Source organism: Pipistrellus hanaki (assembly GCF_964339955.1).
Source record: "Pipistrellus hanaki genome assembly, chromosome: 2".
Taxonomy (NCBI): Eukaryota; Metazoa; Chordata; class Mammalia; order Chiroptera; family Vespertilionidae; genus Pipistrellus; species Pipistrellus hanaki.
Genome location: NC_140504.1, coordinates 8,428,782 through 8,446,277, shown reverse-complemented (window position 1 = coordinate 8,446,277; position 17,496 = coordinate 8,428,782). Strand labels below are relative to the sequence as shown.

The window sequence follows — 17,496 nt, the reverse complement described above, 5'->3', positions numbered from 1 at the left end:
TATCCAACGGACACGGGGTAGCAGGAGTGATTCCGAGGCCAGTCATGAAAAACGATACATACTACCTGTGTCAACATGTCCTTCTCAGTGACAACACAGAGAGGACACATGAGAGAACAAAGGGAGAGAGAAGGGGATAGAAGCAGCACAGGAGCCCTGTTCTTGGCCCCAAGTCTCCCAGCTGGGGAGCCCAATATACAGGCTCTGGCTCTGTGGATAGGATGCAGCTGCCCTCCAGCCCAGCCAAACTGTAGATGTGAGCAGAAAGAGTCTGTCACTGTTGGTTTCAAGACTACATTTTTGGGTGTCAGTTACTAGTGCTAGAAAATGGAAACCCTTCTGGAAATCAATGTTTAGCTCTTCAGAATTTGACCATCCATGTACACACATACACATACATATACATGTGCATCCATAGCAAACTAACCAGTATTGCTACTGGCTTTGTTTCTTGTGGTTAATTAAAATTACTTTACGTTCATATTGGAGTTGAGAATGCACAGAACTTGATGTGCTGTGGATTATAAACAGGTTTGTTGCAAATTGATGTACATGCAAATGGACATCCCTAAGACTTATATTCCAAATTATGGGAACTCTGATTTTTTCAGATAGATTCATTTATTCAACAAAGATACAAAACTCATTAATAAATTAATGGATAACAGAATAGGTATATTTTTTATTTTAACAGATATCAAGAAGTAACTTTCCAAAAAGATTACAGCAATTCGCACTCTCACAGCAATGTATGAAAGTATCATTTCCCCACATCCTTGTTAGCAATGCATGCTATAAAAAGTTTTAGAATTTTGGCAAGCTGATAGGAGAAAAATTGTTCACTTTAATTTACATTTCCCTATCTACTGTTAAAGTTGAACATAATGCTTATTGCCCATTCATATTTCCACTGATCTGAATTTCTATTCATTTCACCCAGATAATAAGCCCCTCAAAAGAACTGCAGGAAGCCCTGTTCTACTGGGGACAATGCCCTGCATTGAGCTGGTGGTAGGCAGCTCAGTCATTTTGAAATATTTTCATTTCTAGGGACCAATTATACCAGTTTTTCTTTTCCTTCCCAACGTCTAGGTCTCCTATCTTATAACCTCTACTCAATGGTTATTGAAATGAATTTTATAGTATCTTACAATTTAGAGGGGTAGTCCTTCTGAAGTCTATGTTCACTAACAATGGAGAGGAAGAGGATCCCAGCTCTGTTGCCTCCCCACTTTGAATGCTCCTGAGTCACTGCTAGACTCCTTTCTCTTCCACTGATTTTCTTGTCCATTTGCATGTACATCAATTTGCAACACACTTGTTTTTATAATCCACAGCACATCAAGTTCTGTGCATTCTCAACTCCAATATGAACGTAGAGTAATTTTATTCAACCACAAGAAACAAAGCCAATAGCAATATAAAGAGTCTCCTCACTATTCTTTTTGTTGTTGCACCAAGACCCTCCTGTGTGACAACTAAGTGCACACAGTCATGTTTAACATCTTGAGGGCCAGTTCTTTCTCTCTGTATTCCTTTTCAAAGATGTACTGGCTACTCTCAGAACTTTCCTTCAAATGGGTTATTATCTCCAATCAAGTTATGAGGGGCCTGGAAAAAGGAGGGGTGTGTGGAATCAGCTACTGGCCTTCATTATGTTCACACATTAATTTGGAAACTGCCCATTTTATAATATTACATTTTTCCATTTAGGACCTTGGTGTTTCTTCTATTTTAGTGTCTTGGTTATTTCTTTCAAATAAATTTTATGACCCCAATATAGGTTCTGTGGCTTCCTTGATAAATGTATTAATAAGCAATTGAAAGTTCATTGCCATTATAAGTAGTTTTTTTTTTCATTAACAAAAATCCTACAGAGAAAAGCTATAGATTCTTACATATCTATCTTATATCAAATACAAAACTCTTGCTAATTGTAATAGTTAATAAGCAGTCACCTGAATTTTCAAGGTATAACAAACATAACACCATCTATAACTGAAGATGTTTATCCTGTTTTGTTTCCCATTCCATTGCACTGGCAGAGACCACTAAAAAAAATGGCCTAAGAATGGGCACAGTGAGCATTCCCGTCTCACCCTGCATAAGATGGAAACACTACAGTATGTGATCACCCAGTGTGAAGGCAGCTGTCCATGTTTGCAAATGGGCTGTCAAGTGTGTCCACCATTTCCTTAAATTCCAATTTTACAGAGAGGTTGTTTTTGTTTTATTTTGGAGGAATGAGTGTCAGAATATAAAGAGACTCCTCACTATTCTTTTTGTTGCTGACTGTCAAATATATCACATTAAAGCATGTTTTCAATTTAAAAATTATTATAAGGAAACAATCGATGTAACAACCATATTGGTTGGGGGGATAAGGACACATTTGTAATACCTTAATCAATAAAGAAAAAAATTTTAATCAAGAAGCCTGAAATAAAGATTTGAAACAAAAGAAAAAGAGAAATAAACACCCAAGTGCCTCAGGATACCCTGCACAATATAGTCTCACTCCACAATGAAGCCGCATGCTGACTTCAATGAAAACCTTGTTTTTTTTAACAACTACATAAAGATTCCAAAATAGTGCAGTTTGGGATGTTTTTAACTTATACTGCCTATTTTCCTTTGCAGTGGTTTCTTTTATCCTCTTTCCCCATGTGTTTATGGGTTTCATCCTTGCTGATATATGCAGATCTTCAGCTTTCCCCTATATGAATTCTGTTGGTAGTACTCGAGTTTTTTTGGCAGTTGAAGGATATAGCATACACTCTTGTGCACAGGCAAACACAGGCAAACCTTCAAAGTTTCTCGAGGGCACTGTGTACCTGAAGGAGAATTGTAGATTAACTATGACTTCTTCAGCTTTACCAAGTAACACCAGCTGTCCACACTCCCACAATCTGAAACCTCTCCAACAATCAGATATAGGTTAGGCTTTAGTTGGCATTTCTGATTATTGCTCAGGTTGAGCCCCTTTCATTTGCTCACTGACCATTAAGGTTCCCTCTTATGAAATGCTTACTCAAGTCTTCAGCCCATTTTTCTACGGGGCTCCTTCTATTTTAATCATGTTGGATAACTTTCTGGTTACTTTTAAATTAATTAAAATTAAATTAAAAATTCAGTCTCCCACTACTAGCCATAATGCACACTTCTCAGAGGTCTATGTGGCTAGTATTCAGTACAGTGGACATTATAGCCTCAGAACACTTCCATTATCCACAAAGTTCTTTCAGACAATGCTGCTTTTAGTTATTTGTGTTCCACTTCTCTTCTTCCATTCAGTGGTTGTCTGTAATCTCTTCATGATAACTTTTGATAAAATAAAATTCCTAATTTTAACGGAGTCCATGTTACTAACATTTTACTTGATAGTTGCGGCTTTTTGGTAGTTTTAGAGGCTTAAGAAATCCTTCCAATCTCGAGATGGTGACAATTTCCTATACGATTTCCACATGAAAACCTATCATAAACTGGAACTGATTTTTGTGTCCAATGTTTTGTGTCTCACACATGCTAAGAAACTGGGCCAGCATCATGACCTGCAATGCTGTCTTTACCATAAACCTGGTCTGCCACATGCACATCTGTGCCTGAGCTCCCTGTTCTGCTCTGTTCATCCAGCTGTCCACCTGTGTACCAAGTCACACTGTCTTACTGATGAATGAATGCTTCAAACCCTGATAGGGCAAATCTTTCCACCTCATTCTTCTCTTTTGAGCATATTTTGAATCCCTTGGCCCTTTAAATTTGTATATGAATTTTAGAATTGGATTGTTAAATTCCATACACACACAAAAAAAAAATCTGATGAAATGATGAATGTGCTAACTCTACAGGTCAATCTTAGGTGGGAAGAACTGACATCTTTACAATATTTGTTTCAAACCTAAGTAAGAAAATGTTCCTTACTATAATCATAAAAATAATCATGTTCTATATTCATGAAAATAAAATAAATCTTATTTGGGAATGAGATCTATACCAAACCAGAGCTGTAAATTATAATCTATGCCTTTAGATCTTATTATTAAATATTAGACACATTATTCACCCAGACCTTCTTAATAGGAAATACAGAAAAAATAGGAAACATACAAATGTTAAGTTTTAAAACCAAGTTTTATGAGACAATATAATTGATACAAAATTGAGTGTATTGAGCTTACCTTGAATAAGTGGTATGAAACGTGCAAGTAGCTTTGCCCTTTTCTTTTCATATCCTTTCTGAGTGATGTCACCTAAAACAATAATGAAAAAGAATAATATTTCTTCTAAAGTTCCAAAATATTTTAATTAAAGATTAATTCATAATGGAAAAACTGGAAATACTAATGTCCTTCAACAGGTGATTGGATAAACAAACCATGACACACCCACACAATGAAATACTATAATATTTAGCAATAAAAAAGAACAAACTATTCATACATAGAATAATTTAGATAGCTCTTATATGCATATTGCTAAATGAAAGAAGCCAGGCTCAAAATACCACTTACATGACATTCTGGAAAAGATAAAACTGTAAGACAGAGAACAGACAGTGGGACTGCCAGGGTATGGGAGTGAAGGAAAGGTTGACAACAAAGGAGGACTACAGAATTTTGGGGGATAATGAAGCTGTTCTGTTTTTATTATGGTGGTTGTTCCATGACCTTGTTTGTAAAAAACTTATAGAATTACACACCAGAAAGGGTGAATTTTGCTGTATGTATATAATAAATCAATTTCTAAAAATTATGTTCAGCATCCCCAGGAGCTTCGTCAAAAATGCTGATTCTGAAGAGATGCCCCAGATTGACAGAATCCAAACCTGTATTTTACCAAGAACCTACCCTCCCACAGTGATTCCTTCACAGGTTCAAGATGTGGAAGCACTAGTATACAGGACATAGGAAATGAACCCTAATAGCCATGGGGTGTCCCTGGTAAGGATTCAGGAAAATACACTATAAAGAGCCTAGCTCTGACTGGTTTGGCTTAGTGGATAGGGCATCGGCCTGCAGACTGAAAGGTCCCAGGTTCCATTCTGGTCAAGGGTATGTTCCTTGGTTGCAGGCACATACCCAGAAGGGAGTGCAGGAGGCAGCTGATCAATGTTTCTCTCTCATCAATGTTTCTGACTCTCTGTCCTTCCTCTATGTAAAAAAAATCAATAAAATATATCTTAAAATAAATAAAAAGAAAAAGAAAAAGAACAGCCTAAAAGTGGATTAAACCAACCAGAAACAAGATAGGAAATACAATCTTAAATTTTCAATCTAAACACAACACATGGTTTCCCAGACAGAACTTGAGTGTTCATAGTGGATCTGTCATGCTTTGGAGACTTCATTTAAACCAGAAATATGTATTACAAGTTCCATTAGCAGCTTGTTCTTTGGGTGAACTGTCTTCAATATAAAGCTTATAGTGTTTTTGCAAGCCCTCCTCTCCCCCCTTCCCTGCTCCCTCACTCCACCCTCCTCACCCCAAAGCTGTCAGGCTGCTATTACTGCGTGTTTCACAAGTATTTCCTTTAGATAAATTCTTGACTGCAGGATTTGTTGTGTCAAAAACCAACACCTTTTCCATCTAAATTAAGCCTCACTGAAAGCCACTGGGTAGACATTAATATGCCATCCTATAGAAGATGAGTCTGAGGTCAGGGAAGCTCTGGATCCTGACCACCAAGCAGGCAGTTGCTCTGAGACGGGTCAGGCTACCACAAATCCCTGGTGGCCTGAAGAGCTCCCTAATCTTGCATGGATCTTCTGCTTTGATCACAGCTCATTCAGTCAGGCCTTCCCCAGAGAGCTCCTCAAGTTATTCCATATATCCTTCCTTTTATTTACCCTTCTGCCCCCACTATTCCCCTAACCCCACCACAGAAAACTATTCCATTGCATTTAGTGGCTTCTAATTTGAATGATCTACAGAATGTATACTGCCATGTGTCCATGTATTTTTGCTTTACCTCAATGGTATATTATCTCACTCTACTGCCTATATTGTTCTCTAAACACTCCATTTTAACACCAACCTATTCACAATGAGCACACAATCCACTGATGACTGCATTGGGGGGTACATTGTCCTTGTACTACCCACTCATTAGAGGACACTTAGAGACGCTGATCAGATCCAGGATATGATTGTATAATTTCATTTATTATATTTCAACTTGCAAACAACTTCAAAGCAATATCTACTAAAAAAAAAATGTTTCCTCTGGAATATATAAAAATATGTAATAGGGGCACTCTCCCTCCAGGGAGCAGATCCATGCCATTTCCCTCTCTCCTTCCCCCACAGGCATACATCCCCTAACTTCTAATGGACTCCATGAGGCCTGTAACCAGGGGAGCAATGGGCAGTGTCAGCTAGTCTTGGGCTAACCCCCTGAACCCGTCTCCAAGGCCCCCTTTCTCTGACCTGCCAGTGAGCCAAAGCAGCCCAGCCTCGGCTCTCCTGTTGCTTTTTTGATGCCCTTCCTTGTTTCACTGTCCTACATATATTTTTGCTGTGGTCAATAAATTCTTGCTTGCTTTTCTACAATAAATAAATAAATGAATAAATGAATAAATAAATAAAAATTTAAATGAACAATAAATACTGCTATACAAACTAAAACTGATAAATCACTACAAAGCATTTGCTTTTACAGGATATTTAAAAATTAAGTATTCATTTCCTAGAAAGTTTCTTATGTTCCCATTTCAAATTTACATTTGTATGATAAAGAGCATTCAGAAACGAAAGATATCGATGTTCATGATATCCCGAAAGCTGTCTTTTTTCTTTTTTTACTGAACCAATTGAACATAACCAGCCACACATTTTCATGTGTAACCCAGTTACTAAATTTTCACATATCAACCTACACACTAACTCAACACCCCATTGAATGCAAAGTTTCCACCCACACAAAGAGCAAAGAATTTCAAAATAGAATCCAGACACAAGACTATAATCATAGCTGCAAAACAATGTTTTAGTAAATGATGGCAGTCCCATAAGATTATAATGGAGCCCTCGCCAGTTTGGCCCAATGGATAGAGTATCGGCGGAAAGGGTCCCAGGTTCAATTCTGGTCAAAGCCATGCACCTCAGTTGCAGGCTCAACTCCCAGCCTTTGTTGGGGTGTGTAAGGGAGGCAACCAATCAATGTGTCTCTCTCATAGCGATGTTTCTCTCTGTCTCTCCCCGCCCCCCTGCTTCTGTCTTTCTGTCTCTCTCTCTCTCTCTCTCTCTCTCTCTCTCTCTCTCTCAAAAAAAAAAAAAAAAAAAAAAAAAAAAAAAAAAAAATCAATGGACAAATATCCTCGGTTAAGGATTAACAAAAAAGATTATAATGGAGCTGAAAGATTCCTATCACCTAGTGACATCATAAGTTGTAGGGCAACATGCTCCATGTTTGTTGTGATGCTGGTGTATAAATAAACCTGCATTGCCAGTTGTATAAAAATATAGCACATACAATTGCATACAGCACATAATACATAATAAACAACTATGCTACTGGTTTATGTGTTTACTACCCTATATTTTTTATTGTTAAGAGTGTACTATTTCTACTTACAAAGAAAAAGTATACTGTAAAACAGTAGCTGATAAGCAGTCTCATACATCTCATATTTACCATCTCTTAACTACTTGCATCATTTCTCTTGTGTCTGATTTAATCTCACGTTGTTTGTATAGAACAGGCTATACAGGCTTGTAGCCTAGGAGCAGTAAGCGGTACCACACAGTCTAGGTGTGGTAGGGTATACCATCCAGGCATGTGTAAGCACACTCTGTGATGATCTCACAAGAACAAAATCACATAATGACACATTTATCAAAATGGGTCCCCGTTGTTAAGCAGTGCATGACTGTAATAAGCTATTAGAAAAGGGACCTGAATCCAAGTGTTCTGGCAAACAGCAGAACCAAATTCCCTAATACACTGCACAGAACTGGGGTAATCCTGACCCAACATCATAGCTCCCAGGTACCTGGGGGGCTTTGGAAAAACACCAGGGCCCATCCTCATAACTAGCTTCTCTGGTGGTCTGAGGGATAACAGTCCCCTAGGTAGGCGATTTTCAACTGGTATGAGCAAGAATTGTTTTTAAATGCAATACCTAACTAGTCAGGGCACTGACCCTCTTTTCCCTTAGATTGTCAAATGTTAAAAATTGATAACTAACACAACAATAACCATCCAGTATGAATGAATCAAAATTACTCCTTTTTCCCTAGCCTGTATAGCTCAGTTAGTTGGATGTCATCCTGTGCAGTGAAAGGATTCCCAAGTCAGGGCATATGATCAGGTTGCTGGCTTGATCCCCAGAAGTAAGCATTTGGGAGCAACCGATTGAAGTTTTGCTTTCACATTTCTATATTTCTCTCTCCCTCTCCCTTCCCTCTCTGGGGATTGAGCCCGCAATCTGGGCATATGCCGGACAATAATGGTATTTTTTAAGAGCCAGCAATATTCTGTAGCAATTAGGTATGCCAGGGAGAGGGAAAGAGAAACATAGAAATGTGAAAGCAAAACATCAATATAAAAAAAAATTTTATCTTTTTTTTGTCAGATTGGCAAAATACATTTTTTGGTGTACTGCAGGACTTTAGTAATTAATTTATGTGTGCCATGAGATGAAAAAGGTTGAAAATCATTGCTCTAACTAGAGATACAATGTGTGGCCTCAGGTTGACCCTCCACAGACACAAACAAAGCTCACTCAGGATTACAAATGCAAAATCCCAAATACAAGTTGGCCCTCCATACCAATGGGTTCCACGTCTGTAGATTCAACCAACAGCTAATGGCAAATATTAAAAAAAAGTTATGTGGTTGCTACTGTGCACTATGTAGTTAGGTCTATGATGGTTGCATCTATATTGAATATGTATACTGCTTTACCTTGTCATTATTCCCTAAATAATACAGTATAAAAAGTATTTACATAGCATTTACATGGTATTAGGTATTAAAAGTAATCTAGAGATGACCGCAAGTATATGGGAGAATGTGTGTAGGTTATATACAATACAGCACCATTTTATACAAGGGACTTGAGCATCTGCAGAGTTTGGTATATCAAGGGAACCAGTACCCTATGGATACATACCAAGGGAGAATTGTAAATATCACCAAAAGTCCCAACCCCATCAACATAATTTCCAAAACCTACTCTTGAAAGTTCAAGAACTCCTCAAGGTCACAGAAACAAGGTAGGCAGTGAACACTACTGGTAATAGCAAATAATGAGAGAAAACCTTTGTCCATAAAATTAAAAAAAATAAAATAAAAAAGAATAAGAAAGAAGTAAAGATGCTGGCATACCTAATTGCTACAGAATACTGCTGGCTCTTAAAAAATACCATTATTGTCTGGCATATGCCCAGATTGCAGGCTCAATCCTCAGTAGGGGCATGCAGGAGGCAACCAATCAATGATTTTCATCACTGATGTTTTTATCGCTCACTCCCACTCTCTCCTTCCTCTCTGAAATCAATAAAGAATAGATTTTTTTAAATACCATTATTGTCTTGGCCAGTGTGACTCAGTGGTAGAGTGTGGGCCTGCGCACCAAACCGTCTCTGGTTTGTTCCCTGCCCAGTAGGTATGGGTTTGTGTAGGAGGCAACCAATCAATGTGTCTCTCTCACATTTCTCTCTCTCCCTTTCTCTCCCTTCCACTCTCTATAAAAATCAATGGAAAAATGTATGAGGATTAACAACAATAACAAAAAAACACCATTACTTGAGGGGGATGGATGTGGGTATCACATGTGTTAATGTTGATATCCTACTGAGAAAAACAGGAAGTTGAAAAACAATGCATATACAAAATGATTGAACTGGTAAAAATAAACAAAACTATATTTACACACATGTAGATGTGTATATCTATGTGTATGCAGAAAATATTCTGGAGGGATGCCCAACAAATCACTAATACTGGTTACCCCAAAGAGTGATTTGTTTATCTGGCTTTGGGTAAATGTGAGACAGATTTCACTTTTTATTTCAAACACTTTTAAACTCTTTAAAGTTTTTAGTACAATAATCTTATAATTCTTTGTAATTAATAAAAATGGGAGATGGCTGGATAATGTATTATGGTTATGTAAGATGGTATTGCAAAAAAACTAAATTAATTCTGTGTACTATTTTTGCAACTGTGAGACTAAAATTATTCTAAATTAAAAGTTAAATATATAGGAGAGACTATATAAAATGGGCTTTATTCCTTTTTTAAATGTTTGATAAAATTTGTCAGTGAAATCATCTGGGCTTACAGAATTTCCAGAAGGTTGGTGTTTTTTCCTTTTATTTTACTTTTTTAAATTAAGACTTTTTTTTTTTTTTTTTTTTTTAAGATGTTTAAGATTCACAGCAAAATTGAGGGCAAGGTACAGAGAGTTCCCATATATATCCCTTATCCCCAAACATGCATAGTCTCCCCCATTATCAACATTCCCTACTAGAGTGGTACATTTGTTACAATTGATAAACTACATTGACACATCATGATTACCCACAGTCCATATGGTTCACTCTTGGTGTTATACATTCTATACGAAGACAGATATATAATGACACGTATTCATCATAATATCACAATTCGTGCTAAGGTACAAGCAGTTTTATCCATCATTGCCTTTGTACCATCAGTATAACCACAGGAAAAACAGAAATGACATCTTAGAATTATTTTGAAAATAGTTTTCTCTAACAGGCTCCAGAAAGGACCTCAGGGACCCCCCAGAGGTTTGGGAACCACAGTTTGGGAACCTCTGGCAGATTATGTCTGGAAAGAAACACAAGAATAAATACTGGAAGCCACTGCCTCTGCATAGAGGCCAGGGGTAAAAGGGAGACTGTACCCTATCTTTCCTTTGAAATGTTTCGTTTCTCTGCAATGTGTATCTGCAATACTTTTTTAATACAATATTCTGCAAAGGCTTATGATCAATGGTGCAGAACTTAACCAGACTTTTGACAGTCAAACCATTACCTAGCACCCAGCAGGTTTGCAATCATTACTGAATGAATATATTATATAAATAACAAATGCAAAAAAAAGGGCAAGAACTCCAAAAAGGGGAGCAAGTGCAGTAAGAAATTTCAAGAGAGTAACGACATGAGAGATGATCAGGAAAGGCTCAAAATAAGAAGGCACTTGGGCAGGGCTTTAACATAAATGAATAGAGTTTAGACACACAAGAACTTTAATTTACCACAAAATATTTAGGAAGCACAGCAAAAGTTTATTGATGTGAAGACATTGCCAGTCTGTCATTTGGAAAACTAAGAATTATATCACAAATTTTAGAAATTAAAAACATTGGTTTGGCTCAGTGGACAGAGCGTCAGCCTGCGGATTGAAGGGTCCCAGGTTCGATTCCGGTCAAGGGCACGTACCTTGGTTGTGGGCACATCTCCAGAAGGAGGTGTACAAGAGGCAGCTATCTACGTTTCTCTCTCATCGATATTTCTAACTCTCTATCCCTCTCCTTCCTCTCTGAAAAAAAATCAATAAAATATATTTTTTTAAAAATAAATTAAAGATATTTAAATAGGAGTAAAAGCTTTGTGAAAGAAATCCTTTCCTCTACACCCACACACAGAGCTTTCCCCCTTTTCCTTTGGCACTATACAGTCGGGGGCTCCAGTATTATCAGAATGCAGGAAAACAAAAACAAGAGTTTAAAGTTAGGGAACAGATCTATAACCAGAATAAAGAAACAGGAGTGGGACAAATGTAGCCTATTGTGTAGGGATTTCCTCTCTAAACCACAGCAAGCCACTAAAGCAAAAAACAAATCTTGCACCATTGTCCACGTTTTTAAAACAGTTTAGAAGCAATAGCCCCAAGACACTGTACAGTACCAAAATTAGTTGTGGTATATCTAGCAGGGGTCCTCAAACTTTTTAAAGTGGGGGCCAGATCACGGTCCCTCAGAGAGCTGGAGGGCCGTACTATATGAACTACTAATTCCTACTGTAACACCTCGGCTGCGCTCACTGTCCAAAAAACCTGGCGGGCAGGATCAGACTCCCCTGGGGGCTGCATGTGGCCCGCGGGCCGTAGTTTGAAGACCCCTGATCTAAGGTAACTTAATAGTAAAGCCCATTATTTGGAATTCCCCCTCCCCCCCTAAAAAGTCAGATTATACTTCTAATAACCTCATTTTCATCCAAGGACATCCTAATATGCTTCGAAGAGCCACATATGTGAATTCTTCTGAGTTGTGTTCATGGCAGGTGGGGTAGGGTCTGAGGAAGAGTGGAGTTCTGTGCAGCTCCACCCTTCATGCTCATCTTAATTTGAGGTAGACTCCCAAGAAGGAAATTTAGGGAGCAAGACCACAGCTGTGCTTTATTTTCTTCAGAAAACCTAACGCAGTGGTCGGCAAACTGCAGCTCGCGAACCACATGTGGCTCTTTGGCCCCTTGAGTTTTTAGCAAAGGCCAGCTTAGGAGGACCCTAATTAAGTTAATAACAATGTACCTACCTATATAGTTTAAGTTTAAAAAATTTGGCTCTCAAAAGAAATTTCAATTGTTGTACTGTTGATATTTGGCTCTGTTGACTAATGAGTTTGCCGACCACTGCCCTAACGGAAGTCAGCAAACCTGCCCTATAGGTAGAAATCAGTGCATCCTAAGACCAGAACCTTCCCCAGTGACAACGGTGGATGACAAGAATCCAGTGAGGATGTTGAAGAACAAGGCTACATATGAGTTCTAATAAAGGCAGGAACATACTTCCAACTAGTCACTGTTGATGTACAGGTTGAGGGGAAGTAGTGCAGGATTTTCCAGATTGTTCAGGTACCGATCAATTACTATTAGCATCCATGTACCGTATTTTCCGGCGTATAAGACGACCCCCTAATTTTCAGATGTACACTGTGTTCTAGTAAAAAGCCTGCTCAGATTGGCCAGAGTCAGAGAGGCGGTCTATTAAAAAAAGAACTGGTGTTGCCTCAGAAGTAGGGGGTAGTCGTATACAGCGAATATAGGCCTAAACCTATGTTTTAACTGTAAAATTAGGGGGTCGTCTTATATGCCGGAAAATACGGGTAAGCAGCATTTTGTCAGTTAAGTTTCCTATTCTCCCCAATCTGCCAAGCACTGTCAACTGTAACTTTTTCTTAAAAATATATTGAGCCGAAACTGGTTTGGCTCAGTGGTAGAGCGTCAGTCTGCGGACTGAAAGGTCCCAGGTTCAATTCCGGTCAAGGGCATGTACATTGGTTGTGGGCACATCCCCGGTAGGGGGTGTGCAAGAGGCAGCTGGTCGATGTTTCTCTCTCATCGATGTTTCTAGCTCTCTATATCTCTCCCTTCCTCCTCTCTGTAAAATATCAATAAAAAAAAAAAAAAATATATATATATATATATTATTGATTTCAGAGAGGAAGGGAGAGTGAGATAGAAATATCAATGATGAGAATCTTTAATCAGCTGTCTCCTGCACACCCCACACTGGAGATTGAGCCCACAACCCAGACATATGCCCTGACTAGGAATGGAACCGTGACTTCATGGTTCATAGGTCAACACTCAACCACTGAGCCATGCAGGCCTGGCTCGACTCTAACTTGTAAGCAATGTCTCATTCAGACAAACCTGAGTACTGTGAAGTTATCTTATTTGACCATTACTTTATTATGAATTAAAGTTTATCTCCTCCAACCGCCCCCCCCAAAAAAAAAAATAGGGGGAAGGAGGTGGCACAGGACAAAGTGAATCCCACTTTTTACTTCTATGTGATCAAAATATTAAACTAATGATAATGAAACTAACTTTAGTTGCTTTAGGACTGTGCTTCATTACTAACACCTTCCTTTAACTATATAAATAAAACCTCGAGAAGCAAACACTAATAAATCGCTCCTTAATTATATAAATAAAACCTTACCAGTTTCAAAGAACTTCCACACAAACGATCTGAGTAAATCTTCGTAAGAACTATAGGACGTCAATATGGCAGATGTTCACCTCCTTTTACAGATGATCAAATCCAGATTAAGAGATGTTATAATTCAGTGGAAATTCAGGGACACTTACCAGACACTGTGTGAAAATGCCAAAAATCTGCCAAGTCATAGTCCCTATCACAAGGCATCTTTAAGTACAATAGAGAGGCCCCATGTCAACAACAATCTCAACACAAACTAAAGAAGCCAGCATCAAAGGTGTGGAAGCACCTGGAGCAAGGCCAAGCATGACTGTATCCAAGTAATCACTGACCTATTTGGGCCAAAAGAAAGGTGGCAGGCCAGTGGAAGAGCTGGGACAGAAGCCAGGGCTGTCTCCTCGGCTGCAGATTCACTCTGCTGTCCCTTCCCTTTAACACCTTGTTCACCCCCTTTCTCAGCTACCTTTCCAGGTTCCTTCCCACTTATATATGCTTTTGTATAGATCATCCACCTATGTCTAAAATGACAAAGGCATAAATAGATTCATTAGAGAGGAGCATTTCTTTCACTGAAGTACTTTGTGTGGGTTCTGTCACAGAAATTATGAAGTTCTTTGAGGAAAAGATCTAATATTACCTAATCATCAACTCCTAGAAAGTACTCAAATACACACACACACACACACACACACACACACACACACACAATAAATAAATAAATAAATAAATAAATAAATAAATAGATAGATATAATAGATAGATAGATAAAAATTAGAGAATAACGAATACATGGGCACAGAAATTAGGAGCAATCTGCAAAGACATATTTCAAATGCATAAAATCTAAATTGCATTGACATGATTTTCCCTGATGAAAAGCTATAACAAGTCCAAGCCTGTTTTGCTCAGTGGATAGAACATCAGCCTCCGGACTGAAGGGTCCCAGGTCAATTCCAGTCAAGGGCACATACCTTGGTTGCAGGCTCCTCCCTGGCCCAGGCCCTGGTGCAGGAGGCAACCAATTGGTGTGTTTCTCTTGCATTGATGTTTCTCTCTGACTTTCCCTCTCTCTTCCACTCTCACTAGAAATCAATAGAAAAAAAATCCTCAGATGACGATTAACAAAAAAAAAAAAAAAAGAAAGAAAAGAAAGAAAGAAAGAAAGAAAAGAAGGAAGAAAGAACAGAAAAGCTATAACAAATTCAAGACAAATCGTTCCTATCAGAACCATTTCTAAATTGGAGTTTTTCAGACTTCCCAAAAACATCTAATCACCAAGAATTCTCAAATCTACCCATTTCTTACTGCACTTGCAATTAAAAAAAAAAAAAAAATGTGTCCCATATCACAGAACTTCTAAAAATTTGCATTGAATTCAAAACAATTGCAGGTTGGTAGGTGTTGTATTGTCTATGAAACAAAGATAACAATAGCACCGCCCTCCCTAAGGCTGGCAGGACTAAATGAGTTAGTAAAGCCAGTGCATATTTATTACCTGGTAGTAAGAAGTCCCTGCCCCAACCACTGCGAAACAGATCACCCTGAAACCTAGTGTAAGAATATTAAGGCTGTGAACTTTTATGGATTCTAAAAACTGAAAATGCACTTAAGTTTCAGAAACAAACTCAGACATTAGATGCTTTTCTTTAAGCAATGACATCAAACAGAACATCAGGACACAGGTCTGGGGAGCAATAACCTCCAGAAGGATAATGCCATCCAGCGCCACTGAAGCGGAATCACTCCGGTCTATTTTTCAATAAGCAAAAAAAAAACAACACCCACTTATGGAACTTTTCTTTTAAATTTCTAAAAATTCTATTAACGGGCTAACAACCTGGTTGTGAGTGCCTCCACAGAGGGAGATGCTGCCTAAGCCGGTTGTGCGGCGGAGGAAACTGAGGCACCCGGCGGGAGCGGGCTCCCACGAGGCGGCAGCTGCCCGGGTGCAGCGCGCCCGCCGAGAAGCCCGGACGCGCGGCCTCGGCGGGGACAGCCACCGCCCGCGGCACCGGTCCCGGCCCACGCGCCGGAGGTCAGCCACCCACCCCGGCAGCCCGCCGGGCACCCCGAGGTCCGGGCTCCGGCTGCGAGAAACCGGGAGGCCCCGGGGATCCTAAGATCCCGGTGTGAGGGACCGGCAAGCTCCCCGGGTGACGGCGGGCCGGGCGAGGCGGGGGTCCGGGGTGAGGGGCGGGGCAGGGTGCCCGGGTGTGAGGAGCATGGCGGGGTCCCGGGTCCGAGGTGAGGGGCGGGGCAGGGTGTCGGGGTGTGAGGAGCATGGCGGGGGTCCCGGGTCGGAGTGAGGGGCGGGGCAGGGTGTCCGGTGTGAGGAGCATGGGGGTGAGGGGGTCCCGGGTCGGGGTGAGGGGCGGGGCAGGGTGTCGGGGTGTGGAGCATGGGGGGGGGAGGGTCCCGGGTCGGGGTGAGGAGCATGGCGGGGGTCCCGGGTCGGGGCACGGTGCCCGGGTGTGAGGAGCATGGCGGGGTCCCGGATCGGAGGGGAGAGCCGGGCGGTACCCCGCGGCAGGGCCGCTCACCTTCCGACAGCTCCAGCTCCAGTTCGGCCAGGCTCTCCCGCACCTCAGCGGGCAGGGGCACGGGCTGCAGCGGGCACCCGCGGTCGGCCATGGCCCCCTCGCCTGCTAGGGACGCGCCCCGCGACCGCCAGGCGAGCTCGAGCCCGGGCAGGTCCGGGATCAGGGTCGGGCCGGGGTCCGAGCGGCGGCGCAGGCGGCGGCTACGTCGCTCCCCGCAGCCCAGCGACCCGCATCGGCCCGGAGGGCAGCGCGGACGGCAGGGCAGGGGCGCGGCCCGAGCGGCTCCGCACCGCTGCGGGCGCGGGCGCGGGCGCGGGCACGATCGCTGGCAGCACCTCCAGCGCGGCCGCCGCCCCGCGCGCCCCCGACAGCTCCGAGGTACCTACGCCGAGTGCGCGTGCGCGACGGGAAGGGCGGGATGGGGGAGCGCGCGTGCGCATCCGGTCGTGGGCGGGACTGGGCGTCCCGGGCCCGCCCAGCAACACCGATGGCTCTCTCCCATTGGTCCCGAGGACGCGGCGAGGTCGCTCCGAGCTCCCATTGGGAGAAGCGGGAGAGCGTTACTCCCGGTAGGCTCTGCGCGGGGTCTAAGTCTCCTTTGGATCTGAGTTCTCTGGGCGCGGGAAGCCCCTCGGGGCGAGGCTGCAGTGGCCTCCACACCTGGTCCTGGGGCCAGGGGAGCCTGCCCACCACGGTGGCTGCCCTGCCGGGGCTTCTCTGGTTCCCGGAGCCCGCTGGGACACCCTGGGCACAGTGACCGTCCTGGCGCCGCATTGCTGCAGGGGTAATCGCGGAGGTGAGGCCAGGCGTTTTCCCCAGGGTTTGATGAAACTCATTGCTTTTCAAAGCAGCCTTTGATACTGACCACGCAGGAGCTACGGTAGCCATTCAGATCCTGGGGTGACTTTGGGAAGTGCGAGGATAGCTGACCTACACATATCTACTACAGATCTCGTCCCCAACTTCTGTTTTCCTCCAGACCCTAAACAGGCCCATAGAATCCTGAAGGAGCTGGTCCTCGCACACACACTGAAAGTG

At 41.6% G+C, this 17,496-nt stretch overlaps 1 protein-coding gene across 4 annotated transcripts in view; it reads right to left on the bottom strand.

Annotated features, from left to right (window-relative positions):
• Positions 1-16,853, bottom strand: part of DIP2A (disco interacting protein 2 homolog A) — a 75,677-nt gene extending 58,824 nt beyond the window's left edge. For all 4 annotated transcript variants that reach the window (XM_084872225.1, XM_084872227.1, XM_084872226.1 and 1 more), the window contains exons 1-2: positions 16,459-16,853; positions 4,179-4,250 (exon numbers count right to left, since the gene is read on the bottom strand). In XM_084872225.1, the coding sequence (XP_084728351.1) occupies positions 4,179-4,250; positions 16,459-16,549 (163 nt within the window). In that variant the 5' untranslated portion in view covers positions 16,550-16,853. The remainder of the gene's footprint in view (positions 1-4,178; positions 4,251-16,458) is intronic.
• Between the last annotated feature and the right edge of the window lie 643 nt (positions 16,854-17,496).